The sequence below is a fragment of the Panthera onca genome, chromosome B1, assembly GCF_046562875.1.
Source record: "Panthera onca isolate mPanOnc1 chromosome B1, mPanOnc1 haplotype 2, whole genome shotgun sequence".
Classification (NCBI taxonomy): Eukaryota; Metazoa; Chordata; class Mammalia; order Carnivora; family Felidae; genus Panthera; species Panthera onca.
In genome coordinates, this window is record NC_138342.1 from 49,956,313 (window position 1) to 49,969,627 (window position 13,315).

Consider the following 13,315-nt stretch of genomic DNA (forward strand, 5'->3'; position numbering starts at 1 on the left):
CTACTTCAAATGCAATCCTGATGATAACTTTCTTTAACAAATTACAGAAATAACTAAGTTTATATAGCTGCTCCTTTTATAAACATCTGAGATAGATTTATGAGTTTTTTTCCAGGTGTGATATGAAAATTGTATGCCTTAACTGCAAAGAAACACGTATTTTGACTTTGAGACATCTCCTTCCAAAAGATTTTCTTTGTAAAAGGGAAGTACTCCAATTTTTTAAAGTCTGAGTACACTAAAATGGCAAGGTGTCTCCTTGCCTCTTATGTGTGAGGCCAGCCACATTTACATTACCGTTATTACAATCATCCTTAGACATTAAATCTACACAAGAGAACATTAGGGACATGTTGTTCCTCAGGATTAACTATCATGCTAAATTGCATAAAAAGTATAGAATATTGGCTTTTATTAATCTTCCACTGAAAGCACAGAATATATTTTTCACCTTACAACATTCACTAATGAATCAATTTTAATTTAGGTACTAAGAAAAATCCTCATTAAGGCCAACAAATGGTAGCCTCAAGCAAACCCAAGGTATTTTCACAGTAAATCAGAATGAGTTCTTCCTTCGGTGCTCCCTTATTCCGCCAGTATGCAAACAATGATTCAGAAGTATTGGTCATTTCATAGAATAAAGCATATCTTCAAGTAGATATAACAGAAAATTCTAGCCATGAGGTAGTATATTTCTGAGATGAATAAACAAGAACATACAACAGGATAACTGTAGAATGCCTCATCCTGTACACTTAGTGACAATATAATAGTTGGAAAACATTATTTTTCTATAGAAAAATGTACCTATCAATAAATTATTGAACGTAGACAATTTCTGAGTAAAATTTACCTTAGCAAAGCCACTCCAAATCAAAGAATCAATTTCATTATATGTATACTTACCCATGATTAAATCTGGGCAGCCCAGATTTGTTTAGCCGAGTTGCCACAAAGGATGCCTAGTGTATATTTCTATTTTAGTAGTGGTTTTTGATTATTCTCTTTGGGGACTCAAAGTTATTTTAAGTTATAGGATATTGGTATTTGTGAACAGCCATCTGTGAGGTTAGTGTAATTATTTGGCCAAACACAAGGAACATGAGAATCAGTTCATAAAAATGGCTTTACTTATGGTGTTAGTAATATATTAATTGATATAAATTAAATTTTAAGAGATTTTAATACTCAAATATTAAATTTTTATTGATTTAGGTTTGGCCACAGCATTTCCACATTATATTTTGACTGCCTTTAAAATGGATGTCATGATAATCATTGAATGTATTTTACATATTTCTGATAAAACTCTGTGGTTATATTTTTTCAATTTTTTTTTTAACAACGACAGTGAGTGATTCCTACCAAACAGTTATTTGTATTCACGTTGGTGCCATCCTAAGAACCAGTGTTGCTCAAGCAGTATTTAATTTCTAACTCAAAGTTGCACTGTGTTCACTGAAAAATCAAATTCGTTAGTATGAGTAAACTGAATGAGTTGATTTTTATTTCTAGGTTTGTTTTTTTTTCTTGAGTATACTACAGATATTTCCTTCCAAAGTCTAAAACTCTAAATTGAGCAAAACCATACTTAAATTTTTATAACAAGAAGCAAAATAAATTCAGCACTGGTATTAATCATGATTTCACTTCCCATAAGTTTATTATTTCTTCTTTTTTATTTTTTTGATTTCAGGTGCAATAACAGAACACAGTGCGCAGTGGTGGCAGGTCCTGATGTTTTTCCAGACCCGTGTCCAGGAACCTATAAATACCTTGAAGTGCAGTATGAATGTGTCCCTTACAGTATGTATATTCCTGTACTTTTCTTGTGAAAAGACATTAAGCATTGTTTTGCGTGCATTGACCAAATATTCTCCATGAAAGTGTAAGAAGTATTACATACATTTTTTTAAAGACTTAAGTTTTCAGGATCATAAATCCTCCCACCATTGGAAGAATTAGACGTTGCCTGAATGACCCTGAAGTATTCATTTTGACTATACATTTCTGTATATCCATACTTATTCTAAACCTTTTCTTAATGCAAGAATATAAAACGTTTAGAAAAGTGTTAAGAGAAAAAAAAGGAGACTGCCTCCCTCTAGGTCTAAGCAAACAAGCAATGAAAATGAATAATATCTTGCATATTATATTATATAAGTATTATATATATAATATAATATATAATATAATATAATATAATATAATATAATATAATATAATATAATATAATATAATATAATATATGGCTGTCTATATGATATAATATATATTATTATACTTACATTAGTGGTATAGAAATTGATAAATTTTGAACTTTGTAGAAGTTGTATTATCTAATCTATAAGTGCTGTCAACATTTGGAGGACTAGAAATATATTCATCCAGAAGGAATAAACTAAAAAGAAATTACAAAAGTTACATTAACTAAAGCACTCTTCAGAATTTATCTTTTGCAGCCTCAAGAAGTTTGTCTTTGCAGCTTTTAAGTCAGATATGGTATATGCCAACAACATCATTTTTTTTCTTCAGGAGTAATGAAGGATCAAACAATCAAAACTGGAACATTTTTTTCTGACTTTCCACCCAAAGGAAGAATCACCATTTCATAAAAATATTTTTGATCTGGCAGTTAATTGTTCATGGGATTCTTTAGTAAAGATTGCCTAGGAAATCCTACATTCTCATATTAGATAATCAGTTCATCCACAAAGTTCAAAACACCTGGGATCACAAGTAAATCCCAGGTTCCAACTTCCTTTGACATCTCAGAAGGAAAGTACCTGAGGATCAACAAGTTTGTTGTGCTAAGAGATAGTTGTCAGCTTGCCGCATTTCTGCTCATTTAAGAAGCAACACATTACTCCTAAGCTGTAAGTGTGCATAATCCAATAATAGAGAGCAAATTGGCCAGCAAGAAATGAATTGAAATTTTAAAATAATAATGAAAGCAATCAAGAGAGAATTTCATTTTTGCTTTTTTAGTGTGATTGATTAGAGAAAGTTTATCTAGTGATGTTTTATAAGCTAATTTTCCTTGTTATGAAAACAGCATGAGTGCATAGGTTTTGTTGAAATCTCAACTGAATTTATGCTTTGTATATATTGTTATCTCTAGGGACCCTTCTATGAAAGTATAAAGCTCTTCCTGACCAGTTATTGTTCATTAGGGAAATTTTAAAAAAGAACACTTGTAGTCCTTTTTGGAACTTCGACAATTATATTTGGATTATATAGTAAGATCTTTGTGAATTATATAGAATAGCTGTTTCCAAAGGCATTTTATAAAAATATACCATAAGGAATACCTCATTTTTAAAGACAGTTTGAGGAAACTTTCAATCATATTTTTGAAACGTGAAAGCTGAAGTAGAAACTGTCAAGCTAGATTTTTTCACAATTTTTAAATATTAAAGAATTTCACAGCTGTCTCTTCAATTTTCTGTATTTCTTCAGAATTTCTTTGAGGATAGTTCCTCCAAAATCCTCTGCCAAACTTATCTTGAAAAATCATTACTTAAATCATTTCAATATAAATAAGAATTTGTTCATATGCTTTTGCATAGAAGGAGTGTGGTTTACTACACATTTCCCTTCTCTCTTATAAATCTTCAGAGATAAACAATTTGATTCCTGAATATCCTATCTATACAGGTTTCTGATAATCCTAAAAATTTACTGGTTGTCTAGTAAGGATGTGTATTATATTAAGATATTTTTCTGATTGTTTCATTAAATAAGAATTATAAACTTAGGTGCAGCCACTCGCCAGTTTATATGCTGGTTTGATTTATACGGTGTAGCATGATTGTGTTTGTTTAAATTATCTTCAGTTAAAAGTGTAATGTACAAATAGGCATTCACTTAGTAAATTTAAAATGATTTTATAGGAAAAAATGCAAAAGAATATATAAACCATGAAATAAAGTATAGTGACTTATTTGAAAGGGAGGTTTATTTAGTAGAAAACGACCAGAGATCAGGGAGAATATGGTCTGGTTACTTAACAAAAAGCATTAATCCTTAAGCTGAGAAGCTATTAAAATTTTCTGGATCTCACCTTGTAGACCTATTCCCTGATCTGTAGTAAGTTGTGATTTAGACCAACCCTAAGCTCTTTTTTCTTATCTGTAGCATAAAATACACAGACTTTTTCAATGTTGTAAAAAAAAAAAATCACTTACTTAAAATAGCTACCATTTTTTGGCACTTACTACATCTCATTTACCACATGGGTTAAATGTTTACATACATTATTTTATTAAGTTCTCACAATATCCTCCTCCCTGTTTGGTATGAGTATTGCTATTCTGAAGAAGAAACTGAAGCACAATAGGATAAGCTAACGTTTCATGTAAAACAAAGAATAGCTGGATAATGACTGAGCCAAGAGTGGAGCCTGTCTCAAGTACCTGTTCTTAAGGACTCAGCTTTGGTTCTCCCCATAGAGTTTCCCATTGATATTTTCATGAGTTATTTAATCTCATTCAGTATTTAACCATTATAATTGTTATCAGTACAGCAATGGCACACGATGAAAACAAATGCTTCAAGAGCCTAGAGTTTTTTTGTTCTTTTGCTACTTACTTTTAAGAGGTTTTAATGCCTTTCTTCAGGCCGCTGAATCACTGCAAACTTCCATTTCCTCAAACACGTAACAAAGCATAACGGCAAAAACTAGTTTGTGCTGTTAAAATGCCACCCACAATTTGGAATGAGGCTCTTATCTAAGTAGTACCTTAAGAAGAAGTTATTTAAACCAATTGTATGATAAGAGAAATCCTAGTACTTAATATGCTTATTGAAATATCCCTAATGTATGATTAGAAGGTAAACTTCAGATGTAGGATTCATTATTAGTATTTTAAAACTTTCTACTTGGACAACTGAATAAACAAATTATGGTAGGTTCTATTTGTTATACAATTCAGTAATATCCATTTTCATTTTTAATTTAAGACAAAAAACTTCACTGTATATAAGCGATGCATTTGGTATTTATGAATGTTTTCTTCTTAATATTAACCTATGGAAAAAATGTTAGTATTGGTATTTTCTTTTTTTATATATGTCCTGTGTGTGTGTTCCCATGGTAATATTGATTTTTTAAGATGATATTTCCCCATGGAAAAACATAGAAAGAATGAAAATATAGAAAGAAATATAGGAAAAAATATGTGGGAAAGCGTATAAATAATGATATATAAGCATATTACAGGTAATATAGATAAAAATTCAGCAAAATTCTTTGTATCACACAAGGAACGTGGAGTTAAAATATCTAAAGTGAGCTTGCAATAAATTTTGCACAGAGTTTTAGGAGTCAGTAAATACGTATATGGTTAAACAATGACAGTTCTAGAAGAACCTTAACCTGAATCAAATGGTATGACTTTTTTTTTCTTTCTTTCTTTCTTTCTTTCTTTCTTTCTTTCTTTCTTTCTTTCTTTCTTTCTTTTTTTTAGATGCTGATGGGAAAGAAAATGAGAAAAAAATAGTGATTATAAACAATTTTGTGAGGCCACTTTCTTAGAGTGTCTTGTCAACTTTTCTGAATCACTAAAGTTATATTTAATTTTTTCTAAATCTCAATTTCTCCCTCCAGTCTGTATTTTCTTATTTCGGCTCACAGAGACCCTGTTTGTCACCAAATTTGGGACAGATGAAATCAATACTTTTCTCTGTTCTTGTCACACCTTAGTTCCAGTGTGACTTTTACAGCTTTCGCATTTTCTTTTGAGGTTTTTCTTCCTTAGTGATTTTTTTTTTCTTCTCCTGGGAGATGACCCAGATATTCCAGAGGTTAAACCTCTGCATTTACCGGGGCCACACTTTTGCTCTCCCCCCCCTTCTTGCCTCACTTCCATCCCTTTTGGCCTGATTGGGGATGGAAATTGTGGCATCTTCCAGTAGATTTACCCTTGTTTAGCAGGTTTACAGGGAAGATTTGTGTTAGGGAGAAAACAATAAAACAACTAACCACCTACGTGGAGTATTTTTTCTGAACAGAGAATCTTTACTTTGTATCCTGCTGACAATTTGTCTTTCTTCCAAGGCATACAATTTCACGCGCATTACACTCACAAAGTGCTTGTCTTCTCTCACGAGCCAGCTTTTCTCTTCAGTTCTTTGTCTCTTCCTTTTAGGAATACAAAGCACTTATTAGTTATTCTAGCAATCTTCTCTCATGGTGGATTTTCTTAGGAAATGGGGGGAGGAGGAAGCGCACGATTTGGAGAGCTATTCGAAATGAGTGTTTGATTAAACCAATCATGTTATATAGCACTTGCAGGCTTTCTCACCATACACATTAGCCATCTGAAGAGTTATTTGTGATCGTCTATGGAAAGACAAGCAAAATGTCATCTTGTTGGAAAATCAGTATTTACAAATAATTTCATAATCTGTTAGTTTCATCTCTTACTGTAAGAAAAAGTGCTGCGCTTTTCTTCAGCATTTGAAACAGACCAATTCTTTAATTATAAATAACTAAATATATTTTTGCAACTAATGGTCAAATCAGTTCATTTTTAATATATGCATTCTTTGATTCTTATCATGTAAAAAATACAGATTTTAAAGATCATGTGCGGAGGGGCATCTAGGTGGCTCAGTCGGTTAAGCACCTGACTCATGATTTCAGCTCAGGTCATATCTCAAAATTTGTGGGTTCTTGCACCACATTGGACTCTGATGCTGAAAGCATGGAGCCTAATTAGGATTTTCTCTCTCTCCCTCTCTCTCTCTCTCTCTCTCTCTCTTTCTCTGCCCCTTTCTTACTTGCATGTTCTCTCTCCTGCTCTCAAAAATGAATAAAGTTTTAAAAAAATTTTAAAACTCATGTGCTGAAATTAACCCATATGTTTAATTTTTAAGATATCACAGAAATGTCAAGATATAATTTGAATAACAATGCTTCACCACCTTTTTGAGCTTCTGACCTATAGGAGACATTCAAGAAATATGTATTAAATGATTGAAGAAAAAAGAAAATTTAGTCAAAATGGCTCCTTCTATTTATTGCTCTAATGATAAATTCAAGAAGCTCTTATCTACAGAAAATACCTTATTAGTTCAGAGGGAAGATCTATGGTAAAAATATAGATTATATGAATTTTAGTTCTTCCAAATTGGTGATTGTATTCCTCAAGAATGCTAATAGCAACCCATTTGTTTTTCACATTATTCTTCTCTATGCCTCCATGCAACATAGCAAGTATTGTCCCGTAAATATTATTCCATCTGTAAGAGCAGTTATCTAAATTCTCTTTTTTAGAATGATATTTGTAACAAAAGCAACCAAATTCTTCCTTTCTTTGTTTTTCTCCTTTTGCTCCCCCCCCCAGTTTATTTCTTTCTCTTTCAAATAGTTTTTCTTTATTTCACAATATCTTGTACCTAACAGATAATCCATAAATTGTGTGCTGATAGTTAATTTAAGTTCTGCTTATATGCCTAAAAATTGCCCTCGTTGGTACAAAACAAGAAACTTAGATGGACTGTACTTTCTTGGAGGTCCTAATCCTAAACTCTCTCGTACCTCTGTCTATCTGCTCATATGTTTATGGAAATTATTCTCAACTAAATGATGTCATTTGCTTTGAAGACCTCCCACTTATCTGTCGTCACTCAACATCTGTGATATACCTGGCATTGCTGCATATTAGCATAGAAAGCTCTGAAAAAAGATTCTGCGCTCAAAGAATTTAGTCCGGTGGGGCTCAAGGTCCCCAAAGTTACAATGTCATTAGTTCAGCAAAGCAAAGGAGCATTTCACGTTAGCAGTGTACAGAGAAGGCACGCCCTTCCCATAACGGCTAGTATGGGATGGGGATGGGTATCTTCCGGGAAGGTTTTCTAGAGGAGATGACCCTTGAGCTGAGTCTTAAAGAATGAGTAGACTCCAGTGAGAAGGACAGTCGTTTGTTTCTTTGTTTGTTTTAATTTTTTTTAACATTTATTTATTTTTGACCCAGAGAGACAGGGCATGAGCGGGGTAGGGGCAGAGAGAGAAGGAGACACAGAATCCGAAGCGGGCTCCAGGCCCTGAGCTGTCAGCACAGAGCCTGACGGGGTGCTCAAACTCACAGACTGTGAGATCATGACCTGAGCCGAAGTCGGACGTTCAACCGACTGAGCCGCCCAGGCGCCCCGACAGTCGTTTTTAGCAGATGGGACCATGTAAGATAAGAAACTGTATGGTGAATGTAAAACCAAAAGTGTTTGGTGTTTTCATAAAATACAGAACATAACAGTGACAGGAGATGAACCTGTCGATTGGCAGGTGGAAATCATGACCTCTGTGTATGCTGTGATCCCTGTGAGACCTAATTACTTATTGCAGTGTGGATCACAGAAAAGACAGTAAAACTATTTCTGAAGGCAATTAACTGATATGTTAATAAGACATGCTTGCAAATCTTTAAAAAAACAGTTTTGACTGGTTTAAGTTAAAAAAAAATTTTGGGGGGGTGGTGGGGGATACAAAGTAGCAGTTCCAGAATCAGGTAACAACCAGGTCCAGAAAAATAAGATCCCATGAGCCACAGAACAAGAACTGGTGGAGAGTCTCTTAAGGGCTCTATTATGTTCAGATGAATTAGTTCCAAAAATGTTTCATCTGGTGTAATTCCTGTAGTGATCTAGGTTGGGACATTAAGACTGCATGACATCTAGTATCAAGGTGGTGTTTTCATACAAAGACAGTGGGGCTGGAAAAGAGCCTAAATGTGATCAGGAGGACCAGATCCCTCCGTAGAATCGGGTGCAAACCTGTCCTGTAGTGGCTCTGGGCCAGCTTCAGCCTGCAGAGGGATTCCGTAAGCCTCTCAAACCCTGGAAAGACAGATTTAACATAAAGTCTGGAGCAATACTGGGCCTGCATTTCCTTGGGCAATGATAGACTGAAGCTGGCTGGGGGCTGCTCCCTCTTAAATAAGGGGCAGCTGGTTGGCTCAGTTGATTAAGTGTCGGACTTTGGCTCAGGTCACCATCTCATGGTCTATGAGTTCGAGCCCCATGTTGGGCTCTGTGCCGACAGCTCAGAGCCTGGAGTTTGCTTCCGATTCTGTGCCTCCCTCTCTCTCTCTGCCATGCTCTGTCTCTCAAAAATAATAAATGCTAAAAATTTTTTTAAACATAAATGAGGTCTGTTCTTCTCTATTTGTTGTATTATCCAGCATTTATTGTATTTTACGTGGTTCACTATAATCACTTAAAATGTCTCCTGGCTTCTGAAGATACTTAAATTTTGCAACTCTTATTCTAGAGTTTGGATATAATCAGTGCTAATACATGTAAAAGCACTCTAAATTGTTACTATATTTCTTAATTTTCAAAAGATAGTAAGTTCTTATACCAAGAATAATTCTACCAACAGAAGGTTTTTGGTGCCCAATATGGGTCCATCCTTAGGTTAGGTGCTGGGGAAAAATAGATTTCGGCCCTGTGAAGCTGGCAGGCTTGGGGGATAAGGCAAATAAATAACACATGAACCAGTACATACAATCATCAAAGATAGCAATAAAATGCAAGAAGAAAATAAACGTGACTGTATGATAGAGAGCAGTGAAAGGATCAGCTTATTATGTAAGGTGTGGTAACAGACTTCTCTGAAAGACCTGAAGAATGGGGATAGGACAATCAGACAAAGAGCCTGGGAAAGAACTTCCAATGCAGGGAGAGCAGCAGCAATGAAGACTGCCAGGTGGGGAAGAGGTCAGGCAGCTCTCATACCTGATAGAAAGTCGGTGTGACCACAGTCCAGTCAAGATGGAGGCCAGTGGCTTGGAGAGCTACAAGCCTGCAATTAATATTGTTAATAACATTGCTAGTGAAACAGAAATTTCTTTGAAGATTCTAGGATTTATTAAGAATCAAAGTATGTTTGCTGAATGAAATTAAACTGGCATTCTCTTTAAAGTATATATTGTGAAACATATTGCATGATTCTACAGTAACATAAAGGTAAACTTTCATCAAATAAGCCAAATGTCACATGGCATCAATACCGAGGTAAGCTTTGTATATAGTTAGAGTAGATTAATATTATGTAAATGTATGCTTAGATGCTGATTATAAGGGACGAAGATAAATTGAGGGTATTAAAGAATTAATTGCAATGCCAGAATTAGGAAAAGATTTGGTTTAGGAAGTACAATGTTATATAGACATAAATAAACTTTGAGAGGTTACCTTAAGTATGTTCATTTGCTTTATTTGAAATAGTAAAATTATAGAGCTTGTGCACTTAAACTTAATTCAAAGAAACTTTTATAAGGTGCTCTAATTGAATTGCATAAACATGTAGGATTAAAAAAGACATGGAATATAGCATTTTGTTTTTAAAATATACTGCATATGGGAAGAAAACTAGTGAAAACATGTGAAGGTAAGGCTATTTTCCAAAGTATTTATTGCTAAAAAGGGTTTGTAGCAAACATCATGATGTATTTTACCTGTGGAGTTAGTTGTCCAGGTATTTTTTTCTAAATACATGTAAAATCAAAATAGTATAAAAGCGCCTAGTTATTTTTTTTGTATTTTAATCATTAATTTTATGAAGCTAGAAAAATTGAATCAGTTGGTTTGAAAGTATTTCATTCAAATATTAAAATTTCAGCACAATATCTCATTAAAATGCTAAAGTGTTGATGCTCCTGGGTGGCTCAGTCTGTTAAGTCTCTGACTCTTGATCTCAGCTTGGGTCTTGATCTTAGGGTCATGAGGTCAAGTCCAACACTGGGCTTCGTGCTTGGCCTGGAGCCCACTTAAATTAAAAAAATAAATAAATAAAAATAATAATAATAATAATAATAAAGTGATAAAGGGAAAATATATGTAAATTTTAATAGTTTTATTTTTGAGAAACTTCTCAAATGGTAGGATATCACAGTTCTTATGAACACTGTAAACATTTTTAATTGCTTAATAATTTTTTAAAACCCTCTGTAAGCCCAAAGACTTTTTAACAATTAAATTCTTATATGGCAGACTCAATAATGATGCCACCCCAAAAATCTATATCCTCATCCCTAGAACCTGTGAATATTTACCTTAAATGACAAAAAGGGGCATTGTAGAGGTGATTATATTAACAATCTTGAGTTAGGGAGATTATATTAGATTATCCCAAGTAGATTGACTGTAATCACAAATGTCCTTATAAGAAGGAGGCAGTGTTAGAAGTAGGGATATATGACAACAGAAGCAGAGTGAAGTACATGAAGATACAGAAAGGGGTCACTAGTCAAGTAATGCAGGTGGCCTCTGTGAAGCTGGAGAGAACAAGGAAATAATTTTTCCCCTAGAGCCTCCAGGATGAACGTAATTCTGCTACCCTCTTTTTTTTAAGTTTATTTATTAATTTTGAGAGACAGAGCATGAGGTGGGGAGGGGCAGAGAGAGAGAGAGAGAGAGAGAGAGAGAGAAAGAGAGAAAGAGAATCTGAAGCAGGCTCTATGCTGTCAGTGCAGAGTCCGAGGTGGTGCTCAAACTCATGAACTGTGAGATCGTGACCTGAGTAGAAACCAAGAGTCAGATGCTTTAACTGGCTGAGCCACCCAAGTGCCCCTCTGCCACCCTCTTAATTGCAGCCCTTAAGACCCACACCAGACTTCTGACGTAAGTGTTTGAAACTACTACTGCATTTGTGGTAATTTGTTACAACAGCAGTAGGATACCAATAAAACTTATTATAATATTATCTTTTCCCTAAAATTATTAAATTGTTTTTTTAATTGTTGTTTACTTAGGATGTGGACTAACAAAGACATAGTTTTTCTTTCTAAGTAAAGATTATCGTATTTTTCTCATATTTTTATTTTTTTTATTTTTTTAATGTTTATTTTTGACAGAGAGAGAGAGAGAGAGAGAGAGAGAGGGAGAGAGAGAGAGAGAGAGAGAGAGAGAGGATCTGAAGCAGACTCTACACTGACGGCAGAGTGCCCAATGCAGGGCTCAAACTCACAAATCATGACATCATGACCTAAGCCAAAGTTGAATGCTTAACTGATTGAGTCACCCAGGTGCCCCTCTCATGATACTTTTAAAGAAAACCATTTAAACTTTCTGTAATAGACTTGCTAGATGTAGGATATGCAGCACGTCATTATAAACAGACAGAAATCATGTTACTTCTTTTTATAAATGTATCAAACCCTAGGCAATCCCAAGTCAAGTTGGTATTTAGTATAATTAATTTTGCTATATTACACATATCTACTATTTATGTAAGGCAGCAAAAAAAATGAATTCAGTAAATAAGGACTTGATTGTGAATATATGAACTACATAAATAGTATGAATAAATGTAGTGAGTTTCCATGTAAATTTTCTTGTATCTTTAAAGAGGAATTTCTCGCAATAACTGACTTATAATACTTGAATTAAGCCCATATATATGGCCTTCCAAGTCTGTTCTGTATGTATTAATATAATTTAGTTTTACCAACATTTAATGAAAACCTAGTTATCTTCAAAATATTGCACAGTGTTCAAATGCCTCCAATAATAATGCCTCCAACTATGAGTGGTTCCTAACCTCCAAGAACCCATAATCTCCTCACCATTCTGTCCTCCTTCAAGTAATCACATCAATGTAGAATCAAAGACTGGCAAGGAAACTCAATACCATTTAGTTTTTGTTAATATGTATTATAAACATATTATCTTCTCTCTATGCTTATTGCTTTTCAGCTTCAATTAGAACAGAAACCAGGGCAGAATAGAATAGTAAGTGATACGGAAGAAAAAGAAGTGGCTGTTTCTAAGTGCATCTCTATGGCAAAGACATATTACCTCTGCTCTTTATCAGTTCCTACCACATTTTCCCTGTCTTCGCATTACCAAGTTCTCTCAAGCATTGGAGAATATAACATAGTGGTTAAGAATGAGAGTCTTAGAATTTACGTTCTGATTTTGTCAATTACTAGCTATGTCCTAATGACGTTGTTTTACTGCTCTGTGAACGAAACCCTTCACAGAGAAAATAGGGATGATAATCAACTTACAGAGTTTCGGTGAAACTTAAAATTAAAATGAAATATATGTTAAAAGCTTTGTACAGTGACAGCCACATTAGAAATGCCCAGTATATCGTAGCTATTCAGCTTAATATGCCTGTTGCCTCTCAGCCATTTTCAAAGTCTTTTGACAATCAGTACCATCATGCACTGCGGCTTGAAATTATTTAATGCTGTTAACTTATCCCAGGATTTGGGGAGCCCCAGGCATTGTAGAGTTACATCTTTCTCTAGTTCTTTGGACTACTGGTATAATTTTCCCAGACTTCTGTCTTAATTCTCCATTT

General features: G+C 34.2%; 1 protein-coding gene across 23 annotated transcripts in view; it reads left to right on the forward strand.

Moving 5' to 3' along the window:
* ADGRL3 (adhesion G protein-coupled receptor L3) overlaps positions 1 to 13,315 on the forward strand; it is an 824,470-nt gene that overhangs the window by 485,513 nt on the left and 325,642 nt on the right. For all 23 annotated transcript variants that reach the window (XM_078446071.2, XM_078446073.2, XM_078446079.2 and 20 more), the window contains one exon: positions 1,700 to 1,809. In XM_078446071.2, coding sequence (XP_078302197.1) covers positions 1,700 to 1,809 — 110 coding nt within the window. The remainder of the gene's footprint in view (positions 1 to 1,699; positions 1,810 to 13,315) is intronic.